Below are 22,553 nucleotides of genomic sequence, written 5' to 3'. Positions count from 1 at the left end.
GGAAAAGAATATGTTCTAATAATTGAAAATTTTGTCCTTTTGTAATTTGAAAGTGTTATTTAATATGAATTTCCTACCATCCTGTTTTTATAATATTTGATATAAAACATACTTAACACTCCTTTAACTCCACAAGCCTTCAAATATTTTGCATAATCAGGAATTACAGCATAATTTATTTCAGTTTCCCTAAAAAATTACATATAATTAAATAAGTAGAAAAATTTTGACTATATTTATGCAAGAATACACCTTCTATCTTCAAATGGTGTAAAAACTGGACAGAGTAGCCCTCGAAAAGTAAACTTTCTCTAAGATGAAAATATGAATTAATGTCCATCATAAACAAATTATGATTACACTATCTCACCTGTACTTTATTTTGTTTTTGCACGGAATTTCTTATGTGCTTTTGAGAAGTCATGTGTTTTTCTATTACTAATTTTCCACACTTATTGTCTTTTTTACAAAATTTACAATAAAAGTATAAATTTCCTCTTACACTTTCTGATAACCATGGTTTATAAGCTGGGATATTTTCCCATTCCTTACGATATCTCTGCATATAAATTCGTTTCTTGTTAGCTTTATCATCAGTCTTAGAAGTGTTGGCTTCACGTTTTCTACTCCTTTTCCGTGGAGTTTCATTTTCTAACTCTTCCTCTTCCTCAAACTCATCATCTTCCTCTTCATTTTCATCGGGACTCCATTCATCATTATCAGTTTCTTTTTTCGGTTTAAAACCAGAAAATATGTCTTTTATTGTTGTTTTAGAAACCTCTTGGGCTTTACTTTCTTCTTCAGAATTGTTTACTACCACTATTTCTATTTTGTCTGTATGATCTTCAATCTCTGAATTGTCGTCTTTGTCACTAGCCATTTTTATAAATATTGGCAGTCCTAATGTTTAGCTACAAATTAATAAACTTCGCAATTATTTTATTTTATTAGCTAAATTTGAATGACACAAAAACAAAAACATAACCTTATTTTTCACAAACGTATACAGGTTACACATTTAACCGTAATATAATGCTTATTTTACTAATGTACCCCTACATAATATGAGAAACAACTGTATTAACTACAATAATTTAGATGAATAATAACAGAATTTGTAAAAAAAAATGTATTAAATGTTACACTTTAATTCACCGCTTCTGATTGGTTAATTCATAAATACTCGGTAACTTACATATACCCTCCGTCTATTAAGTTATTTTTAATATTATAGTAAGAAATTGGATATATAAATTTACATGCGCCCAATTAATGATTATTCCCTAACAAAAGCAAATAAATCGACCACGTACTAATCCTTTTTTATTTTAATTAAAATTTGTTTAAATTAAGAACTATTTTTGTTTGAATATTATCTTTGTGACGTATTGTATAATATGATGTTTACTGTTTTCATTTATGAATTGTTAGTTTGTTACCAACTTATGACTCTTCTTGCTTGTAGCATTCTAATTTGTAATTGTTTTTAATTAGTTTTATGTTATTTAGAAGGTGTTTATTTTTCCAAATTTTATTGTATAGTTTTGTGAGTAATAGATTATCCTAACTTCAACCTGGTAAACTGATAAAGGTATGAATCTAGGAACAGGATTAATGAAAAACAGTTCAGTAGCGTCCATACGCGTTTTGTAAAACTAAGTGTAAGTGCTGTTCATATTAGTAGTTTCACATGGACGCGTATTGAAAATCATATTTTACCAATTTAATATTCAACCGACATGTTAATATAGTTTATAAGGTTTCTAAGATATATCATAAATAGGGAGGTGAATGAACTGGTACTTTATGTCCTCGAAAGGTACTGTGCCATTAGGCTAGTGCTCATATGAAATAGAGAGAGGGTCATCAGTATGTGATGGCGTATTATGGTTTTAATAAAAGGCCCTAACACAAGCTCTTTGATAAGCCCCCCCCTCCATCTCATATGAATCTGTGTCTTGCTCTCACGCTCGGTTAAAAGTCGGTCTTTTCGGCTCTAATTACTAGTACGAAGTATACACTAAAAAAACGCAGCGCATTATTAAAATTATTTTTTTTTATAGGACTATCGTGATCTTCGGCGATGGGCCCTTGACCTTCGTTCTCCTACGATCATAGATCGCTACGCTACGCCACTGCATAGATATACCCATCACAAAAATCCTGGGTATGTGTGTAATTTGTTGTTAAGACAGACAAACTTTAGTTAGAAGTACGTAGTAATTTATACCACGCAGAAGGACCGGGTTCGATTCTCGATCAATGCAATACTTCTTCCTTCTTTTGCTAGATAAAATAATTTGGTTGAATACTGACTAAACGCGAAAAGTAGTTATTGCCTATAATGAAAATCTTAAAATATCGATAAATTGAAAATATGTAACAAAAAACCACTTTAATTAAGTATCAATTAAAATATATATTTGATTTAATATTTAACAAATGCTTTACAATGTGTATTATAATACATTGCTTAAAGAAATTTTAATTTTCTTAAATCTGATTCAAAACTCTGCACCTGTTGTGGCGTAAGGGTTAATAGAGGATCCCTAGGGACTCCTACATTTATGGGAGTTGTTAGATTCATTGCTGCCTTCATTATTGGCACCCATTCTCCTAAAACAGAGTGATGATTTGTTAACATTTTATTAGTATTTAGAAGTAACAAAAAGAAAAAATAAGAAGATACAATTTATGTACCCATTTTCATATGAAAGTTTGAAAATGTTCGAAACAGTTGTTTTTGGGTAGTTTTTTTTAATGAAAATGTTGATATAGAAAAATGTTTTACCGTATTGATTCGCATGTTTTATTGCGGTACTCAATTCTTTTTGTGTTGTTAGTGCCTTATTGACGTTATTGTCTTTAACTTGCTTTAAAATATTAAGTCCATATTTTGGCCACATATTCAATGATGTTGCAATAGCAGAATCGAAACCTAATGAATATGCGCCAACCATTAGCTAAAAATTAAACATTTTTAAATATTACTAAAACATTTTTTTTACTTAAATAAAATTTTAAGTCTAAAAAAAATGATGATTGCAACTATTATGTATGCGACTTACATCATCAGCCCCTAAAAATACAGCATATCGTCCATTCCCTGCTCTGACTGCAGCTATACCTTCGTCTAATACTGTTGATGTAAATTTGATGCCGACAAACGTGTCTATTTTACCATCTACTTGGTTTAAAAAGTCTCCCATATGAACTGAAATTCATTAAAGTGGCTGGTTTTTATAATAAAAAATTAAGTGGATACAACTGTAAAAGAAGTTTGAACTTCCAAGTTTATGATGAGCCGTTCACGATGTGTTACCACCACTTTTTGCAACACCCCTCCCCACCCCTCCCTTGCCACGCTTTGTCACACAGGTCTTATATCCTTCTCACCATTTGTCTCGTCACGCAGTGACATATTACATAAGCAGATAAATAAATCGTTCAAAAATATTTATCTACCACCAAATTATTTGTTGCCTGTATTGTATATTTCTCTTTATTAAATTTTAACATTGATTCAATTTTTAATAAATGATTACCTGAAACTCCACTATAACGCGGAATATGGTAGTAAAGTAAGGGGGTATTGGGTGCAGCCGCACTCACCAGTTTTAAATAATGCGTCAATTCAACTGGATTTTTGGGTTTAAAATATAATTCGGGAAGAGTCATAATTGAATCGACACCAAGCGATTCAGCATGTCTTGCCTTAAATTAAATATAAATTCATTAATAAAATCCTTTTTTCTATTCGCCTTTTATCGTATTTACCAATTCCAAGACGTCTGGTAAGGGTGCACCCCCAACTTGAATCATTAGATGCAAGTTTGTTGTGGATGCAGCTTTCTTCCATGCTTCGGCCACTAATTTTCTTTCTTCGACATTCATTGACATACCCTCTCCACTGGTTCCATTTACTTTTTAAAAAAATTATAACAAAAAAAAGAAATGATAGCTTTGTCGATGTGTACCTACGTGTCATGCAAAAACTACCGGATTGATTATTTTTCAAATTTTTTAGTGTCTCTCCTTAGATAGTTCGTCTTTATCTCCAATAAAAATTATAAGAATATTCCTTCAAGTTTTCATAAAAGTAACCACGCATCATTTGCGCGAGTAATCCGATACTAAACTTAAACTACAGGTGGCGGTATACTGCCAGTGATATGCTACTTGATAAACGAAGTTGTAGTCAGGCGCATAGTTTGTGCTTCTCTCATTATTTTTTTTGTTTCTCTTATCAGTCTTATCAATTTAATTAAAATTGTGGAACTGTGCAATGACCCTTTAAGTTATAAATATGCATAATCTTCACAAACTTATAAAATTGATAATGTTATTTGTGCTCTGTTATTTTTTTAATTACCTTCATTTGCACTTGATATTTTTTTACTTGACATCAAAAAGAGGGAATATTCTTATAAACAAATATAATGATTACTATTATTATTATTACTAAATTATGTATTATTACAAATCTCGTAACTGATAAGGAAGAAGACTTTTTAGCAATACTTTCGATAAAAGTCACAGTTTATAACATTAATAATATTGGTTTTTATAGATACAATACACAATGCACAATAAACAACAGGCAGAGTGTATTAAATTTAACATCCCATTTTTTCAGAAATAATATATAAAACAAGAATAAATGTAATATATATAAGTGCGCTTCACCAATCGGTAAAAATGTGTAAGTACTTACCGAGAATGCCCTCGATCCCCGCATCTTTTAAGAATTTTGCGTACCTGGTAATATCTGTTAAGTTTAAACTTTTTTTCCTAAAATGTACCTCAGTTTTAGGGTAAATCATTTAGGTATTAAAAAATTACAGAATATGTTTCTTCTTACTTATCATTGTTAAAAGGCGTTAAGACAGGGGCAATAAGTCCTCGGTAGGTAAATTGCTCGGGGGTAATAACCTATGTAAAACAACCAAATTGAAATGGATAACACTTTTATATATTGATACTAACCATTTTGGGAGACTGCTGTTTGCTAACTAATGATAAGTATCTGAAGAGATTTAAACTGGCGCTTATAACCGTGCGCGTTTTTATATAAATACAAAAACATTTTATCAAAGTAGAAATAAATATTCTGACTTACACTTTATTATATAATAAATAATTTTGTTTATTTGACATTATTGTAATAATGAGTATAAATCATTTTGTTTTTGAAATTAAATACATATACATATTACATATAAATACTCTTTTAACATCTGTAATTTAGAATTGTTTTGATCATTTTTAGTGGAAAATATCAAGGTTATTCTATTTTTAGATTTAAAATATAGCAACAAAAGTTCCGTTATTGATAGTGCACACCATTTACATTTTAATGTTGACGACACTTTTAATAATTTTGTAATCTGTGCTTTAAACATCAATTATAAAAATCATGTTCATGTTATTAGAATGGATATGTATATTCAACCAACTATACGCTTGAATATGCACATCTAAACCCGTCCATTTCTTTGCAATTGTTTCCAACCATATTCAAACCTGTTGAATACGTCAGAATTGGCGATTTTTAAAATTGACTGATGAACATGTATGTTATAAAGAAAAAAACTACGTAAAAACATTAATTTAGGATTAGCTATAAATAAAATAAATCAGAACACTATTTTCAAAAATAAAAACAGGAAATAATACCTACTATCGATGTAATAGGAATTATTTTTAATGGTGGTGCTCTTCTTCTAAGTGATAAATTGGTATCTTTTTATTTCTGTGTGGCTTTCATCAACTATTAGATACTAATAAAATCAATTTACAAATAGAAAAAGCAATTGCTGAATATATCTATAATAATTGGAAAAAAATATGTTGATTACCGAAAATTTGCAATTTAATTATCATAATGCAATAGCCTTACCAAAAAATTAGTTTTCTTTAAATACTCATTCTCAATTTTTAAAATTTAATTTTATGTTAGTATCTTTTATTCAATATGGCTGCTTTTCAATTATTGCGTTCAATGAACGCAACTTATTGTACTCTACCTCTACTAACTAATTTCTGCAACTTGCAATGCTCATTGTAGATTTTGACGTTTATGACCTTGTGTTGAATCTGTTGAATTAAGATACTTCTTTAATACAAATATGAAGTTTGAAAACATACATTGAAAACAAAATGTCATTAATAGATCGTGTTCGCGTAATGGTGCTAGGTGACTCAGGTGTCGGAAAATCGTCATTTGTACATTTAGCAGCCCATGGCGAACCTATAAAGTCTCCTGGTTGGACTATAGGTTGTGTAGTGGAAGTGAAACTTCACGAGTACAGGGAAGGGACTCCAGAGCAGACAACATATTTTGTTGAATTTTGGGATATAGGTGGAAGTAATAATCATCGAAATGCAAGGCATGTTTTTTATAACCCCTGCCATGGTGTGATTTTGGTACATGATTTAACAAACAGAAAGTCTGAAGAGAATCTAAAGAAATGGCTACAGGAAGTATTAAATCGTGACAAACCAAATACACCTCTTTACACATCTTGGGCCAGTAATTATGATGATTGGGATGCTGAGAATTTTCTAGGCTCAACACAACTACCAATTTTGGTTATTGGAACTAAGTTAGATATGGTTGAAGACAGAAAATTCGTCTCTAGATCTTCAAATCTAGCAAGTCAATTTGGTGCAGATGAAATTGTTCTAGATTGTAGACAAGTCAGATATTTAGCTGCTGGAACAACAAACGCAGTAAAATTAACAAGATTTTATGATAAAGTGATAGAAAAAAGGGATATTACTGAAACCATGAATTCATACCCAGAGAGAAGTTCAACTAGTACATCTCCTCTACTATCTTCTAGGTTTTATTCTGTACCACATCAAGACTGAAAGATTTAATGGACCATTAAGAACAGTATTCAAGTAATGAATAAATAGTATCATTTCTTTGTACATTAAAAATGTTTATATAAGTAAAACAAGAAATTGAATTATCAAAAATATTGATTCTATTTTATTTACAGTAGTAAATGAATAATTAATTAGCAAAAATTATTTTTTGTAAGCTCCAATTCCAATTCCTTTTCTTGATCTTCAGTTAAAGGAGTAAGAGGCTTTCTTGGTATTCCTACATTAACAGGAGTAGAATACTTCATTAGTATTTTCAAAACCGAAATCCAATTTCCTAAAATATTTAAATTAGTTAGTTAGCAGTCCTATTGATTTTTATATTATTAGTTTTACCGAATTTGCTAACTGAGTCCACAATAGTATTTAACTGATCCTGTACTTGAATAGCTTCTTCTGCTTTTTTCTGTTCAATTAAATGGCATATGTTCTGTCCAAATGTTGGCCACATATTAAGAGTTGAGAATATTCCTGAATTAAACCCTAACATAAATGCTCCTGCCATTAGCTGTTGAGAGAATTCCGTTATATATTTTTAGACTATAATTAGTTAAAGGAAATCTTTTTTTAAACTGAAAAGAATGACAACTTATTTCAACTTGCCTTGTCGACTCCCAAAAATACTGCAAATTTTCCATCATCTGCTTTTAAAGCAGCATATCCTTCATCCAATGCAGATGAAGAAAATTCAATCCCAGCCAACATAGGTACTTTGTCAGATACTTCTTGCAGAAAATGTCCCATATGAACTAGGAAAGTAAGACAAACGAAATAAATGAATTTCTGAAGTTCATAAATTTTCTAATTACAAAAACTTACTGTTTACGTTTGTTTTCTGTGGAATGTGTTGATACAGGAGAGGAGTGTGAGGTGCCGCATCACTGACTAATTTTATGTAGGTTATTAATTCTTCAACAGACTGAGGTTTAAAAAAAAGATCTGGAAGACACATGATGCAATTGACACCTATATTATCTGAATGTTTTGCCTAAAACAGTTAGATTTTTCAAATTTTAATATAGATGAAACATAAAATGAAAAGAAAATTAAGAAACTTTAAAAGCTTATCATTCTATTCAAATTATTATATTTTCTTACTAATTCCAAGACATCTGGTAAAGGGGCTCCTCCCACATGGACTATAATATGCTGTTTTATTTCTGCCACAGCATCAACCCAAGCTTCAGTAACTAGCTTTCTTTCATCAACAGTCATTGACATTCCTTCACCAATTGGCCCATTAACTATTAAAGAAAAATAAAGTTATTTCTTTTAACATGTAACAAATTATGAAGTAGATAGATGTCATCACCTAAGACTCCATCAACTCCATTATCTTTTAAAAAGTTTGCATAAGTTGGTATTATATCCAAATTTAATGATTGTTTCCTAAAAGTGCAATTTATATAAAAGTGCATTTTATACAATTGCATGTTTACTTACGCATCATCATGAAATGGTGTTAAGACTGGTACCACCAAACCTTTAAATAAATAGTTTTCTGCAGTTAATCCCTAAAATTTATATCTCACATTACATTTGAATCTAATTTCTAAACAAAAATATTTTTCTTTAATATTTAAACATGTTATAACAGAAACTTATAAACACAAACTTATGAAAGTGTCTTATTTACGTAATTGCATATGGAAGATATACATACTTCAGTTTTAGATTCGAATATTCCCTCGCATTTTGGGTCCTAAAAAATTTTAACTCAAGCTTTTTTGGTCTCACTTTTGAGGTTTTTAAAATACATACCTGCAGCATTTGTAAAAGATCATTTGATGAATCTTCTCCTTCTTGTTCAAGTTCTACATTATCCAAAGCAGTAAGATCCTGTAAGCGTTTGCTTTTAATTTCAAAATCATTCCCCAAAAGAACTCTTTTTCTACCACCTATTGGAAGTACTCTTTTCTCGGGCTGTAAATTATTGTATTCAACTTACATAAATATTAAAACTGTATTATATTTTCCATCTTACAACTGTTAGTTCATGGTTGTGTTTAAAATTCATAGCTACCAATTGTAACGATTCTCCATCTTCGGAAACTTTAAACCGTAAATAAGACGGACAACCATTTGATTTTAAACTACTGCAATGGTAAACATTAAAAGATAATACGCTTTTGGCAAAAATACTTACGGGGAAGATTTTCGTCTATGGTGCGCTCTGGATTTAAATTCTATTCCTCCATAAATGCATGTAAACTTTAATTCATAATAAACAAGGTCTGGATTTACTTCTTTTAAATTTCCTGATGATCGACTGGCGCCGATTGTTCTCGCGTCCCGTTTCCAGTATTTTGTGTTTGTTGCTTCGCAAAACTTATTTAAATAATCTTTTAGTTCATTGTACGAATCAAACCGATACCCAATATCCAAATCCATCCCTTTAAACCAAGAAATAGGTTTATAATTTTTTAAAACCGGCCAGGTTTATTGAGATACTATATGTTTTCAAGGTGCTAATCTCCCCATCAGACTAAGAAACCATAACATTAACTAACACAACTAACCTATAAAATATAATTGGATGATGTTATGGAGTCACGTAATTTAAGATTATTCAGCCATATTTCTTGTTTGTTACTCATTTGACGTCTGTTTTATTAAATAGGTTAAGTTTTAAAAATTAAGCATCTTTTTAATTTTTTTCACATATGTATTATTTCCTTACAGAAGGTATCCATATACTGTTTTCTTATACATAAAGTGATAATACTGACGTACCTATTTAAAAATGCAAAACGTGGTAAGAAGATCAAAAGGATACCAAGACATTGAAGGCTCTTCATCGCCCGGTACATTAAACAAAAGTACAACTTTGCCTGATCCAGACTCTCATGCTACTGATGAAATAGAAATGGCTTCAGTTACTGTTGTTCCAGATGGTAATAAATAATTTTTTCTATGTCTATATGAGGGTTTCGTAGGATAAAAAATGTACAATTGTATGTGGACATCAAATCTCATATTTCTTTTACAGATACCTTTACTGTTACTCAGGCAGTAAATGCTTTGGGATTTGGGTGGTTTCAAGTAAAATTATCCTTATGGACAGGTCTATGTTGGATGGCAGATAGCATGGAAATGACTATTCTTTCAATTCTTTCCCCAGCATTACATTGTTACTGGCGTATAACAAGGTTATAATTGATTGCTATTTTGAAACAAGTGTTTAAATGATGCAGCACTTATGTATTTTTCACTGTTGAAATATATCCTCTTTACTTTTCTTCGGTAGATACCAAGAAGCACTGACTACTACAGTAGTTTTTTTGGGAATGATGTTGTCATCAACCTTTTGGGGAAATTTGAGTGATAGATATGGCCGCAAATATGTAAGATTTAGCAATGTAAATAACATAAACAGCTATTGCCAGATTCAAAATCTTGGTTTAAATTATGCTTGTTGTAACTTTTGTAATTACATCCAATATTAGCCCCTCTTGGAAACTTGGTTCTGTTCCTTCATAATTTGATACAACTTTTTACAGACTATTAGGGGTCTTTTTCAAATTTTTGTAATTTTAGGTCTTAAAATCAGAAAAATCATAGTTTAAAGAAGTCGTTGTCTGCTGTTCTATGCTAATATCTGATTTCACTTCAATACATTGATAAAAGCTTTTTTAACAATTAAGTATGATAAAATAGTTATTAATTGGTTTTCTGTGCAAGTTCTATAAAAATTGGTTAAACCATTTTGAAGATTAGTTGGTATATACTGAGAGACAGATACTTATTAGTTGCATTTATTTCATATGTAGTTACAGTTTACTCTATTTCTAGATTTGAAAAAATTACAAAATGTGAAAAGGACACTTCAATTTTATTATCCTAACTATAAATTAATTTATCATATTCAGTTGGTATTGGTCATTATTTTTTATTTTATTTGTTTTTATTATTTCAGGCATTAACATTGTGTGCAATTTTGTTGTTCTATTACGGACTGTTAAGTGCCCTAGCTCCCAGTTTTATGTGGATCTTACTTCTGAGAGGATTAGTTGGATTTGCCATAGGGTGTACACCCCAGTCGTATGTTTTAAATTATACAATAATGAAATTAAGTTTTCAGTAATTTTTTACTTATTTAGTCCCCAAATATTCATTTGTTTTTATCATTCGTGCTCGTGATATGCCACATATTCTTTCATTTATTTCATAATCTTTGTCTCTCACATATTCATCATTATGATGACACATTTACTTGTAACGTGTAATGTTCGCTAAAGTTGTTAATATCGCCACTTCGTCGCTTTGTTCATGCATCAACATGCGCTATTAACAACTATACCTCACTCGTTGCTCAATGTACTATTATATTATCGTGTTTTTGATTTTTTTATATTTTTAGTGTTACGTTATATGCAGAATTTTTACCTACTAAACAAAGAGCTAAATGTGTTGTTTTGCTTGATGTAAGTGTGCTGAATTTACGTTGTCATCTCATGGTACCATGTAATAGTTTTTTAGTGTTTTTGGGCGCTTGGAGCCTGTTTTGAAGTCGTTTTAGCTTTAGTAGTTATGCCTACACTAGGCTGGAAGTGGCTTTTAGCGCTGTCTACAGGGCCTTTGCTAATCTTTATGCTCATATGTCCAGTAAGTCTTATTATTTTTCTTAAACATTTACCATTGATAAAGTTCTTAAATCTAAATTATTTGCAATTGTGTTATGTGAATGAGTGAGTGTGGGTGATATTCACACAGTAAATACTCGATAGTGTAAGCAATGCATAAGGGAATCCCGGTATAATGTGAATAGTATATTAATTATGTTAAGCCACCGCGTAGGGCGAACTAAACCTTCGCTTATAGAAACAAATCTTCATTGATCTTAAAAATCGATTTAGATGTTGCTGTACTGTTATTGCTTTCAATCCCTGAAGTACGTGATATTTCCCCAGTCGTATTAGCTGGAGGGATGGTTTATTCATATAATTCATGTATTTACTTTAGAATCCTTAATGTTGACTGTATGTAGTTTTATTAGATAGAGCTATAAACACTTGAAATGTAGAAACCTAGAGTAACCATAAGAGAGTGACGTCGAAATTATTGATATGATGATCCCAAGAAGCTAAAAGAAAAATTTCTGATTTCTTTGACAAAAGATGGTATTTCATTACTGTATTTGTCGCTATATTTTGATGATGATTTAGTAGTGTTTTATATTTGTATTAATTATCGTTGATGTTTGGTACATATTAAATATGACTACCGATGACCTGAAAAACTGTTGTTTTTCTTTTGGTTCACACTATTGAGTGTCTATTGCATTTTCATCTTATCTTAAATGTTGAGTATGTTTCTTCTGTTAAGGTGTATATAAATATTTTCAGATTTAAGTAAAATATTTGTGAAATTTGCAGTGGTTGCCTGAGTCAGCTCGATTCCACATTGCTAGTGGGCAAACAGATAAAGCTCTTGCGACAATTGAAAAGATCGCAAGTGATAATGGTAAACCAATGCTTTTGGGACGTCTTGTTGTAGATGACACTCAGGCCCAACTGCCCCACAGGGGCCGTTTCAAAGATTTGTTAATTCCGTCCTTGAGAATGACCTCACTTCTCCTGTGGTTCATATGGTATTTTTCATTCAAAAAACGGAGAGAAAAAGTGTTTACCTTTAATAATATTGCAGGATGGCTTGTGCGTTTTGTTATTATGGTTTAGTATTAATGTCTACTGAATTATTTGAACCTTCTTCAAACGCGTGTATAGAAAAGATCGACTCTCGACCTCCAATAAATGAAGAAAATTGTGCTGCTAATTGTAAGCAGTTACAAACTACTGATTATATTGATTTGCTTTGGACTACACTTGCTGAATTTCCTGGTATTTTTTTATCATTACAACCCGTTGTATTGTTTTTAATGTGTAATGATTGTAGGAATTTTCGTTACAATTTTTATTATAGAACGATTTGGTAGAAAGAGGACTATGGCAGTACAATTTGTCGTATACGCTGTTTGTTGTTTGTTTCTTCTCATTTGCCCACAAAGGTATGTATTTCACAATAGTTAAGCGTTTAATTTACAACTGTTAATGTAATTAAAAATTTAGACGCAGTGCCTTAACTTTGGTACTATTTTTCGCTCGAGGAATTATAGCTGGAGTGTTCCAAGCTGCTTATGTGTACACCCCAGAGGTATATCCTACATCATTAAGGTCTGTGGGGGTGGGTTCTTGCAGTGCAATGGCAAGATTTGGTGCAATGGTTACGCCTTATGTAGCTCAGGTAATTCTTACGTTTTTAATTTTATAAACTGAATTCTGCTTAGGTTTAGTTATATTTAATTATAATTTTTTATCAGCGTAATCGTTTATCAACTAATATGCAGATGCAGAAAAACAGTTATTGTTCTTGTTCTAAATTCAAAACATCGACGGTACTTATCCGATCTGTAGCAAAGTTTTCTATTGTTTTGGTTTTTTTATTAATCATTTACAAAAGAAGTTAGACTTGGCTCCGTTGGTTTATTTCTTAATAAATTTAATTGAATTAAATAAAATGAATAAAACGAATTCGTATTTATATTTGTAGGTGCTTTTAAAGACTTCCGTGATATTTTCTGTCGCTCTTTATGCAACAGGGGCCTTATTAGCTGCTTTAGCATGTATCTTATTACCGTTAGAAACGACTGGAAAAGAATTGACTGATAACATTGACCAACAAACTTCTCAGCCAACTAAAGACTAATTTCTTTATTTCTAACGACAAGTATTAATTAAACAAGGCTGTTAATTTTAATACGTACTTAAATATTGTATTTAAAACCAAAGGTCTAATTTATTTTATTTAATGCAACTATTAGTTTTTTATTATTATACATATAAACAGTTTTTATTGTACAAGATAATTACATAAATATGTATTTGTTGCTATAGAATATTGATTTATATTTATGTGTTGTGAACAGATATGGTGCTGGTTGTTGGTAATTTAAACTAATTTTTGTGTTTATTACTTAGAATTTTTTATATTTCACTAACAATTTTTAATTAAAATTATTTGAAAAAATCTTTTTTTTTTGAGAAACTCATTTTTATGTATAGGTGTTTCATTCATTTTATTCTTTTTTAAATCGTTTTTATGTTCTTTAACTCTAATCTGACAAGGTCTTTTAGTTTGACCAACATAATTTGTCTCACAATTGCCGCGATGAATTGTACATATAAACACATTTGCTTTATCCAATATGGTTTTGTTTTTGTGTTTGATTATATAGTGAGAATGTTGATAATTTATTTTAATTCTGATTGAGAGATTTAATATCCCAAGTAGATCTGCTTTTGTTGACTCATCCTTTCCTTTCACGTTTACCTCTTCCAAGACTAATTGTACTGTTTATTTTAATGAAGCGGATTAATAAAGTTCATGAAATTAAAATTTCGAAATCGTAGATACTTAATTATATTTATTTCTCAAGGTACGTTTTCGAAAATATTTGCACCGAACTGTACATGGACATATATGAACATGAACTGATTTGTTTCTATTGCTGACTGTACTTAACCTTCATTCACTATTTTTTATTAGTTTTAATCTATGAGTAGTTATGTCAAAGAGTCAAATTTGACAAAAGTATGAAACTACACCCAGGCCCTATAATGTTTTTTTTAATTAGTAAAATAATATAAAATTCACCCTAACTGTACCGTTTTCATAATATGAATTAAGGTAAATTACCTACAGAATTATGACGAAATAATTTTGACTCCTTAATTTCAAGTTTTTATTGCATAAATAGCTAATCTGGCTGTGAATGTGTGAATGTAATAGCTAATAATTTATGTATATTGCAGTCGGTCGAATAGATCCAGAATGTCAGTAAGCCAAATAACCTCGTCCGGAAAAGTACTCAAAAGCAAACGAAATTCCATGACCAGGCCACAAAGCACAGTTGATGACATTTATTCCAATTTAAGAGGAGATTTTGAAAATGAAAACATTACTCCTGCTTTCAAAATAAGATTGCATAGTTTATTCAGACAAATAGAGAAGGAATTTGAACTTTTATATCAAGAAAATCAAACATGTGAGTATTTTATTATTCCAAAATAGTTGTGAATTGATTATTATGTGGCTGTTTTCAGTGCAAGAAAAAATTGATATTCTAAATGAGAAAATTGAGAGCCAAACATTTGACAAACAAAACTATGATTCTGTGGACTTTGATAACAATGTTTCAAAAGCATTAGCTAAGAAAGGTGTAGCATTACTTATAAATAATTTTTTTTTTGTTGTAATAATGATAATGTATTTTTACAGTAAGTTCTTCATCTTCACAAAAGTTAAAAACAGCTTACAAGCTAAAAGCTCAAACTAGTAAAATAGTGTCCAGTTTTAAAGCACCACATTTAACATGTAATGTTGTTAAAGAGTATGCAGGGCATAAAGATGGAGTTTGGGAGGTGTCCGTATCAAGAACAGGACAACCCATAATAGGAACAGCATCAGCTGGTAAGTTATAGAGTTAAAAATATAAGTATATCTGCATACATAAAAGCTTAAGCTTAAAGTATTGATGTTTTGTTTTAAAAATAATTCTGTTGCAATAGTTACCAGTGATCTAAATTTTGAGTTGATTTTACCAGATGCTTTTTTCACTTAGCCTTGGTTATTTTTGAACAAAAGTAAATTCAAGAGTAGAAAATAGTCCAATAAAACTTAAAATAGCCACATAGATTTAAATCAGTTTCAATACTATATTGAATAAATCTGTGTAGCAGTTATTTGAAGTCTATTTTTAAAATAGAATTAAATTTGTACTTTTTATCTTTTGAATTTATTTTGTTAATAAAATTTGGAAAAAATTCCCAGTTTTAATTAAAAATTTTCAACCTTGTTTTAAGCATGTTGTTTATGTTATTACCTAATTGTGACCTTCACTTAAAAAGTAATAACACACTACTGTTTAGTAAATGCAAATTCACAGGTGGTTATTACATAACAAATAATCATAGTTCAAAGAGCAATGCTACTTCAAGATAAATGTTTATTTTCTATTTAATGAGGTTGTGGATTTGTTAATTTGTATGATTTTGTAGTGTGTATGTAGAAATTTATTTGTTTACTCATGTTATGAAACTAAAATACAATTTATAAAAATTATTTATCAGTGTACTTGTTTGTTGTTTTTGTTTTTCACCTAAATATTGTAATTGTAATGTATAAGAGAAAAGATAAAAACTTTATATTCTTTGGATTAGGAATATTAATTAAGAAAAGTTCCTTGATTACTTTATAAACCAATTGTCAGATGTGGTTCTATAAAAATTTATTAATGTGTCCTTTCATTGTATTCTGTTTATTCCAGACCACAGTGCTTGTATATGGAGCATAGATAATGCAAGATGTCTTTTGCAATATAATGGGCATAATGGTTCAGTTAACTCTGTCCGGTTCCATCCTCAGAAAGACTTGGTACTCACAGCCAGTGGTGATAGTACCGCTCACATTTGGCAAGCTGTTGTTAGCTGGGATTTACCGGTAAATAACAATTTTATGACATCCTGCATATTTTATAATGCTGAAATTATCAGCAGAATGGAGAGAATACCTATTTTGTTTTTAGTACTTATCTTCTTGTGGAAACTTATTATTTTAGTATCTCCGTGTATTATTAGTTTGCTTTTATTTAAGAAAGGACATTCTTCTGAGGAAGAGTTAGAAGGGAGTGAAGAATGTGACGAGAGCAAATCTGATACAAAAATTGCCACTTTAAGGACCCCCGTATGTGAATTGGTTGGTCATTCTGGGCCCATTTCATCAGCTGACTGGCTCGCAGGTTGTAAAAAATATATTTAAAGTTTCCAGTTAATTCGATTTGATGTTTTTTTTTTGTAATTTTTAGGTGCAGATTATGTAATTACAGCCAGTTGGGACAGGACAGGAATGTTACATGATATTGAATCACATACAACAATTACAACTTTAACAGGTAATATTTTATTGGAATTGGAATATCTAATATTTCAACTGATTATAAATAATGTTCTTGTCAGAAGTAGAGATAAAATTGTATTTATTCAAAAGAGAAACCTAAGCAGGTATAAAATTAACTTGTTTTTGATAAGATGTGTCAAGATATCAATATATTGATTTGAATTAAAAATATTGAATTTTTTCATGATATAATTTCTACTTAAAATAGTATTCTTTAAAATAACCCTTTGAATATAATTATATCATGAAAAAATTCAAAGTTGGTTTGTTTATTAAATATCTCTTTATTGTATTGACATGTTTTCCAAAGAAACTGAACAATTTTTGTTATTATTAGAATTAACTTTCAAGTAGAATGTTTTGAGCGAATAGTTGTTAATTGCCTTATAAGAACAAAGAATTAGCTATTATTATGGTATATATAGCATCATTTAAGAGAAATGATTATAGGTTTCTCTGTTATTATAGGTCATGACTTAGAGATTACCCATGCTGCAACTCATCCTAGTCAAAAGTTGGCTGTTACTTCCTCAAGGGACACTACTTTTAGGCTGTGGGATTTCAGGGAAACTGTTCAATCTGTTTCAGTTTTTCAAGGGCACTCAGAGTAAGTGACCATATTACCATATACCTGTATATTACTTCTTCATTTATTTAATTGGTAGTTAGGTAAGCGTGGCAAGCTGATTTCAGAAAAACCTGCAAGCACTTATCGTGTTTCTACACGTGCAATTTGTTTCAACAATTTTTTGTACCACCATAACTTTTTTCTGTTAATGTAGAGACCTGAAATTAGTATCAAATGCAGAAATCTGAAATCTCATAATCTTATAAAAAATTGAAACATTCTTTCAAAAAAGCGTGTATTTTGATACGTCTTGACCCATTCACTCATCAAAAGTTATGAAGTACTCTCGATACTTTAGAACCATGAGGTGTAGCATTTAAGGAAAGTCTAAAAAAAGAGAAAACATAATACAAATATGAAAGACTACCGTGATCTCTATGTGCAGTTGTCTGTAAGTGGATAAGTACCACCTTCTGGCGGATTGAACTACACTTTAAACTGATTGTTATGTAGTTAATTCGAGTTTCATAGGATTATAGGAACATGGTTAAAGTAGGATCTAAAGTTCAATCATACTAAAATCACTGATGGTTTTAAATAGACCTTCTATGAGACAGACACCAATTTGTTAGAAAACGCTTAGTGGTAGTGTGAATGAGATGCAAAAAGTAGACTACCAGTCTACTTCATACTTTACTGTCTCATATGTGCCACATGTAGGTAGTATTTACAGAACAGTTAGATCGTCATTTATGCTATTCATCATCATAGGACATATATGCGCTGTTACTGACTTTCATGTCATCTCACTTACTTTATCTTTACATGTAATCTCTCTTTATGTCTTACACTGTAAGGATTCCAATTAATGAATTCCCTTCTCCTCTGGAAAGATTGATTTTTTTTTCTGTTATTTACAGAAGTGTCACTTCGGCAGTGTTTGCCAAAGAAGACAAAGTAGTATCGGGGTCGGACGACCGCACTGTAAAAGTGTGGGATTTGCGAAATATGCGATCTCCCTTAGCTACTATACGTACTGACTCTGCTATTAATCGATTATCGGTATCATCAACAGGTGTGATAGCTATTCCGCATGATAACCGACAGGTGCGCCTATTCGACTTGACCGGTCAAAGACTAGCACGCTTACCACGGTCTAGTAGGCAAGCCGGTCATGGCCATAATCGAATGGTCGCTTGCACTGCGTGGGCGGACGAACCCTCAAATAATATCAATTTATTTACTTGCGGTTTCGACAGGAAGGTTCTCGGGTGGTCTGTGCAATCCGTTAAAGATAAAGAGAAAGAGAAAGATATTTAAATTTATTTAGAATAAGACTAATAAATATTAATTAATTATTTTTTGATGGATAGGAATACTTTTTTATTATTTAGATAGGTTGATGTCGGAAATTGTGATAATTACTGTAATTTATTTTTTTAATTATTATTACACTTTATTTTTTATTTTTTTCTCATTTTGTTTGCCGTTAATAATTGATAGACTTTTTTCAATAATTTGAGAAGCTTTTACTGAATTACCGACGTTAGTCCGTCCATTGCAAATCGTTTGTGTTTTATTATAATTGATATTAAAACCGTTAAACATTCAAAACGAATTCTAGTTGCTTTTATTGTAAAAAAAATAGATTATAGAATTTTGGTCGTTTGCCCTCATTAAAAATAATGTTTGGGTTTTAATTTTTTATTGATCGTTTATAAAAAGAAATAGTTTAACATTAGCTATGAAACCATGTTCTAGATTAATGAGCAAAAGTTGATATTAAAAAATATCTTATTTTTAATCTTCAAATGAAACGAGTTATTAGGATAAATAAAAATGGCTTACAAATTAAACGAATATAAGATAATTATTTAAACCTAATGGTAATTGAATTTATGGTTCTTAAAGTGAAAATACCACTACTTCCTTGACTTATGCTATCAGTAGGAATTTATATCCCAAAAATAGTCCTTAAATTGCACATATCAACGTATGCATTTAATCACTGCTTTGTTACTGTAAATCTGATGAACAGTAGCTGAAGGTACGGTTACGGTATTTTGTGACATAATTGATTTCATATGAATGTGATAGTTTAATATATATAAATATACGTGTACAATCAGCATTGTTTACTGCTTATCAGAACTAAAAGTGGACCTATGGTGCAGGAAGGGGGTTTAAAATTAGAATTTCAAGAAATTTTGTTTTATTATTTGATATACACATTTTGTTGCAAAAAATATTTTAATCGATTTAAATATTATAAAGATGCGTTATCAAAATTAATTAACAGTTTGGAGGGAAAGTTGTTTGAAATTTCTTAGAAAGCTCCCTTCCGAGATATTATTGATCAATAAGAGAAACTTGTGGTTGTGATAATCAAGAAGTAAATTTCTGTAAATTTGCTATGTAGTTCAACATATTAAAAATTGTCTCTGTTATAAACTAATTAAATCCACTTAAAGGGTCTATTGATATTTATTATTTTGTGCCCTTCAAAATCAGTAAAATTCTTATAATGCTTTTATTGCATTTTGGAATAAAAAATATTTAGGATATATAATAATAAATTAATAAGTTTGTGGGATTTTTTAAAAATGCGGATTATTCCGTTAAGTGAAATTTAGATGGACAGTGAAGACATGGTATATGTAGAAAGCTTTTTGGATAATAATTACAATTGGTTTTTATTTAGTTCTGTAAAAACAAGAAAAAAAAGGTACAACTGGGAAGAGGAATAGTAGTAGGAGCAAAAAAATTGTCAAAAGTAAATGTTAAGGATTCCATTAGTAAAATTTTGGTGGTGGATGAAGTGGAATTTATAGGAATATATAAATTAATTTTTCAATATTTAAACAAAGAAAAAAAGTTAGAGAAAACTAATAGCAGATAGAACTAAATGAGAACTGCAACGTAATGATAGTAGTAGATATTTAGTAGGGAAAGAAAATTTTTCCTTAGATAAGGAATACTCAAGTCTTTAAAAAAATATCTGCAGTAGATATAAAGATATATTTATTTTAGCGAAGAAAATCTTTTTTACATAAAGGACATTTGAAAGAATTTTGTAGACACATTCGGAGACATTGAGGATGAAACAGGTGGTTGCAAGGAGTGATCCTGGCTCTGCTCATTCGATTAAGGCAAACTGCACAAATGTCATCCCATTCCTGGATCTCCTTGTTTGTTGCAATCTTGAACGATTGAAATGTTTCTATCTCCAATAAAAGAACGGTTACGTAGTTGTAGAGCAAATCTTTTAGACGCATGTACAATATAAAATACGTGCCAAATAACGTATACCACGATAGTCGTTTTGTTAGCATTAAACTGATTACTACAAAGCCGACAAATATTGAATAAATGTACATTACGATTGGAACGTACAAATGTTCCATCGAATCGAAAATATCGAAGTTAAAATAACGAACAATTTCAGGAATCAGTTCCAAAAATAATTTCTCGGTACAAATGTAATAAATAAACGTCACAATCGTGTAAAGGGTTTTCGGTTTGTAGACAATTCCTTGTTCTTTCAAACAAATGACGATGACGATTGCCTTCGCCCATTCAAGGAGTATTTTGAACACCCATCGCACCAAGTCCAGTCTCGAGTAGCTGCTATGGATGCTAAAGTTATTTGTTACAATGTCTCTAACTTTAGACACAAAATAGGTGAAAACTGTGTAAAATAGAAGCGTCGTGGGACCGGTGATCGCTTTGGCTGGCATCAGTTCTTTAACATAAGGACGTAACATCACCATGTCGCACAAGGAAAAGAAAAAAAGCTAAAGGTAAAATTAATAATATTCAATTAAGCATTTTGTAGTTTAGGATTTTTATTTCAATTTTAAGGATTCCTTGCTTCAAAAAGAAGAACGGAATTTTTAGAGAGGACATTTGCCTATCCATTTTTTAAAACTGGTTTGATTTAAAAATTTGAAGTATGGCAAAGTAATTAAATTGACCAGCATATTTTCTTATGGTTATCGTCAATAAACATTTATATGAAGGTATTTTTTTAATTGTTCTTTACATAGGTACTTTATTTAGTTGAATATGATCAAGTATATAGATATACTACCAGAAAAGTTCGTCAAAAAGCATGTTTTGATTTTTGAAGCTACTAACAGAGACAAAAAAAGATTTATGTGGAAACTGTAGAAAATTTTTTTAATTTTATGGTTTTTGAAAAAGACGGAACTCCTCGCTTCAAAGTCGATTACGCACTTAAAATAAAACTGATTTTTTTTATATTTTACTTTTGCATGCCTGAATTAGTTACATAAAATTTGATTGTTTGAATGTGATTATGTTTACTGTAAGAAAATAAACGCAGTTAATTTAAAATTTTCTGGTTAGACACAGGTAAAGGATCAAATAGGATTTCCATATACCTGACATATAAATCCGTATAAGTTACTCATTTTCATTAGATTTCGATCTAAAGTATCCAACTCTTCAAAGATAAAAATTAAAATGGAATTCGTGTGAACCAGAAAGCGCATTAATTTAGCTAAAATAATAATTATGAATTAGGATATATTACTTTTTATATTATTTTTATAAACCTGCTGCAACATTAAAGGCTGTAAGGAAAAGCGACTGCTGCAAAATAAGTTCGACACTTTGCGTCTCTTCTGTTACCGATCCACGACTTTCCATTTTTTGTATTTTCGAAAAAAATGGATAATATACACAAAAATTTTGTTTGACACTTACATAAGTAATTAAATGTACATAACCTTCTGTAAAAAAAATGTTTCTAAATATTTTTGGAATGACGTTCCACTCTGTATATTCATATAAAGTGAACAATTAGTGCAAAAGTTACCAAAATTTTTTTGTGTAACAAAAGTTCTGTTTTTTTAATTAAATGATTTGGCATATACCCGAACTTATATTTTTTTTTACTTTTTAGGAAACGCGGCGATTTTAAAACATTTTTTAGTAGTTTATAATAGTTTTTTATATATTTAGATTATTGACAATTCTCTATATTATAAGAAAACTGGTTTTTATTATTTATTTGATTATAAGTTAAAAATTTGTTAAAAGCATAGTAGTCTAAGTGCGACTTTATTTTTTTTTAATTCTACAACAAATATGAAAAATTGATGAGTTTAAAATAACA

The 22,553-nt window shown here is 30.2% G+C and overlaps 7 protein-coding genes and 1 long non-coding RNA gene across 13 annotated transcripts in view; 4 read left to right on the top strand and 4 right to left on the bottom strand.

Annotated features, from left to right (window-relative positions):
- Positions 1-41: 41 nt before the first annotated feature.
- LOC112905455 lies at positions 42-1,168 on the bottom strand. The gene is made up of 3 exons (XM_025977952.1): positions 371-1,168; positions 253-311; positions 42-189 (listed from the first exon to the last, which is right to left on the bottom strand). The coding sequence occupies exons 1-3, from the start codon at positions 878-880 to the stop codon at positions 60-62; spliced, it is 699 nt and encodes a 232-aa protein (XP_025833737.1). The 5' UTR covers positions 881-1,168; the 3' UTR covers positions 42-59.
- Positions 1,169-1,435: 267 nt separating this feature from the next.
- On the top strand, positions 1,436-13,668 carry LOC108739510 (synaptic vesicle 2-related protein). 4 transcript variants are annotated; one of them, XM_018473431.2, is made up of 13 exons: positions 1,436-1,591; positions 2,064-2,167; positions 9,574-9,785; positions 9,881-10,040; positions 10,139-10,235; positions 10,808-10,932; positions 11,252-11,315; positions 11,371-11,496; positions 12,267-12,481; positions 12,538-12,731; positions 12,787-12,898; positions 12,960-13,134; positions 13,441-13,668. In XM_018473431.2, exons 3-13 carry the CDS (start codon positions 9,635-9,637, stop codon positions 13,594-13,596), a joined length of 1,575 nt encoding a protein of 524 aa, XP_018328933.1. In that variant the 5' UTR covers positions 1,436-1,591; positions 2,064-2,167; positions 9,574-9,634; the 3' UTR covers positions 13,597-13,668. The 4 variants fall into 4 exon arrangements, with proteins under 4 accessions (XP_018328933.1, XP_018328934.1, XP_018328935.1 ...); XM_018473432.2 differs by having other exon boundaries at positions 1,578-1,661; XM_018473433.2 differs by lacking the exon at positions 1,436-1,591 and adding an exon at positions 1,712-2,006.
- LOC108739482 (N-acetylneuraminate lyase) lies at positions 2,400-5,092 on the bottom strand. The gene is made up of 8 exons (XM_025977951.1): positions 4,987-5,092; positions 4,862-4,932; positions 4,715-4,791; positions 3,778-3,923; positions 3,546-3,714; positions 3,069-3,214; positions 2,792-2,963; positions 2,400-2,616 (listed from the first exon to the last, which is right to left on the bottom strand). Exons 1-8 carry the CDS (start codon positions 4,987-4,989, stop codon positions 2,474-2,476), a joined length of 927 nt encoding a protein of 308 aa, XP_025833736.1. The 5' UTR covers positions 4,990-5,092; the 3' UTR covers positions 2,400-2,473.
- Positions 6,057-6,986, top strand: LOC108739512 (rab-like protein 3). Its single transcript, XM_018473437.2, has one exon. It carries the CDS (start codon positions 6,160-6,162, stop codon positions 6,871-6,873), a length of 714 nt encoding a protein of 237 aa, XP_018328939.1. The 5' UTR covers positions 6,057-6,159; the 3' UTR covers positions 6,874-6,986.
- Positions 6,974-9,404, bottom strand: LOC108739511 (N-acetylneuraminate lyase). Of its 2 annotated transcripts, XM_018473435.2 has the most exons (12): positions 9,343-9,361; positions 9,038-9,284; positions 8,876-8,987; positions 8,653-8,814; positions 8,555-8,593; positions 8,335-8,405; positions 8,204-8,280; positions 7,990-8,135; positions 7,711-7,879; positions 7,495-7,640; positions 7,228-7,399; positions 6,974-7,168 (listed from the first exon to the last, which is right to left on the bottom strand). In XM_018473435.2, the coding sequence occupies exons 2-12, from the start codon at positions 9,280-9,282 to the stop codon at positions 7,026-7,028; spliced, it is 1,482 nt and encodes a 493-aa protein (XP_018328937.1). In that variant the 5' UTR covers positions 9,283-9,284; positions 9,343-9,361; the 3' UTR covers positions 6,974-7,025. The 2 variants fall into 2 exon arrangements, with proteins under 2 accessions (XP_018328937.1, XP_018328938.1); XM_018473436.2 differs by having other exon boundaries at positions 8,876-8,984; positions 9,038-9,404.
- Positions 13,669-14,459: 791 nt separating the features above from the next.
- On the top strand, positions 14,460-19,888 carry LOC108739516 (WD repeat-containing protein 37). Its single transcript, XM_018473440.1, has 9 exons — positions 14,460-14,577; positions 14,703-14,935; positions 14,994-15,107; positions 15,169-15,360; positions 16,217-16,389; positions 16,543-16,687; positions 16,754-16,840; positions 17,314-17,452; positions 18,334-19,888. Exons 2-9 carry the CDS (start codon positions 14,722-14,724, stop codon positions 18,731-18,733), a joined length of 1,464 nt encoding a protein of 487 aa, XP_018328942.1. The 5' UTR covers positions 14,460-14,577; positions 14,703-14,721; the 3' UTR covers positions 18,734-19,888.
- A 55-nt stretch (positions 19,889-19,943) lies between these two features.
- LOC108739517 (ERAD-associated E3 ubiquitin-protein ligase HRD1-like) lies at positions 19,944-22,309 on the bottom strand. The gene is made up of 3 exons (XM_018473442.1): positions 21,991-22,309; positions 21,817-21,935; positions 19,944-21,207 (listed from the first exon to the last, which is right to left on the bottom strand). The coding sequence occupies exons 1-3, from the start codon at positions 22,082-22,084 to the stop codon at positions 20,440-20,442; spliced, it is 981 nt and encodes a 326-aa protein (XP_018328944.1). The 5' UTR covers positions 22,085-22,309; the 3' UTR covers positions 19,944-20,439.
- The window catches only part of LOC108739518, a 3,511-nt gene continuing 2,079 nt past the window's right edge, over positions 21,122-22,553 (top strand). For both annotated transcript variants that reach the window (XR_003231819.1, XR_003231818.1), the window contains exons 1-2: positions 21,122-21,213; positions 21,275-21,432. This is a non-coding gene — a long non-coding RNA (uncharacterized LOC108739518). The remainder of the gene's footprint in view (positions 21,214-21,274; positions 21,433-22,553) is intronic.

This window comes from Agrilus planipennis, unplaced genomic scaffold, assembly GCF_000699045.2.
Source record: "Agrilus planipennis isolate EAB-ADULT unplaced genomic scaffold, Apla_2.0 scaffold34, whole genome shotgun sequence".
NCBI classification, from domain to species: Eukaryota; Metazoa; Arthropoda; class Insecta; order Coleoptera; family Buprestidae; genus Agrilus; species Agrilus planipennis.
This window is presented reverse-complemented; position numbering and strand designations above follow the sequence as displayed.

Bases quoted from the DNA above. Each gene is read 5' to 3' on its own strand.
- LOC108739512 (XM_018473437.2), top strand. From the start codon at position 6,160: ATGTCATTAATAGATCGTGTTCGCGTAATGGTGCTAGGTGACTCAGGT.
- LOC108739482 (XM_025977951.1), bottom strand. The intron at 4,792-4,861 runs GTAAGAAGAAAC...GGTACATTTTAG, and splicing joins ACGCCTTTTAACAATGATAA to GAAAAAAAGTTTAAACTTAA. The intron at 3,924-4,714 runs GTAAGTACTTAC...TTTTTTAAAAAG, and splicing joins GGGGATCGAGGGCATTCTCG to TAAATGGAACCAGTGGAGAG.
- LOC108739517 (XM_018473442.1), bottom strand. From the start codon at position 22,084: ATGGAAAGTCGTGGATCGGTAACAGAAGAGACGCAAAGTGTCGAACTT. The intron at 21,936-21,990 runs GTTTATAAAAAT...TTATTATTTTAG, and splicing joins AGCCTTTAATGTTGCAGCAG to CTAAATTAATGCGCTTTCTG. The intron at 21,208-21,816 runs GTATATGGAAAT...TTTTACCTTTAG, and splicing joins TATACGGATTTATATGTCAG to CTTTTTTTCTTTTCCTTGTG.
- LOC108739511 (XM_018473435.2), bottom strand. From the start codon at position 9,282: ATGGATTTGGATATTGGGTATCGGTTTGATTCGTACAATGAACTAAAA. The intron at 8,815-8,875 runs GTAAGATGGAAA...AATAATTTACAG, and splicing joins ACAACCATGAACTAACAGTT to CCCGAGAAAAGAGTACTTCC. The intron at 8,281-8,334 runs GTAAGTAAACAT...TTGCACTTTTAG, and splicing joins ACACCATTTCATGATGATGC to GAAACAATCATTAAATTTGG.
- LOC108739516 (XM_018473440.1), top strand. From the start codon at position 14,722: ATGTCAGTAAGCCAAATAACCTCGTCCGGAAAAGTACTCAAAAGCAAA. The intron at 15,108-15,168 runs GTGTAGCATTAC...GTATTTTTACAG, and splicing joins AAAAGCATTAGCTAAGAAAG to TAAGTTCTTCATCTTCACAA. The intron at 16,688-16,753 runs GTTGTAAAAAAT...TGTAATTTTTAG, and splicing joins ATCAGCTGACTGGCTCGCAG to GTGCAGATTATGTAATTACA.
- LOC112905455 (XM_025977952.1), bottom strand. From the start codon at position 880: ATGGCTAGTGACAAAGACGACAATTCAGAGATTGAAGATCATACAGAC. The intron at 312-370 runs GTGAGATAGTGT...TTTTCATCTTAG, and splicing joins AAAAACAAAATAAAGTACAG to AGAAAGTTTACTTTTCGAGG. The intron at 190-252 runs GTGTATTCTTGC...GTAATTTTTTAG, and splicing joins ACACCATTTGAAGATAGAAG to GGAAACTGAAATAAATTATG.
- LOC108739510 (XM_018473431.2), top strand. From the start codon at position 9,635: ATGCAAAACGTGGTAAGAAGATCAAAAGGATACCAAGACATTGAAGGC. The intron at 9,786-9,880 runs GTAATAAATAAT...TTTCTTTTACAG, and splicing joins AGTTACTGTTGTTCCAGATG to ATACCTTTACTGTTACTCAG. The intron at 12,482-12,537 runs GTATTTTTCATT...ATAATATTGCAG, and splicing joins CTTCTCCTGTGGTTCATATG to GATGGCTTGTGCGTTTTGTT.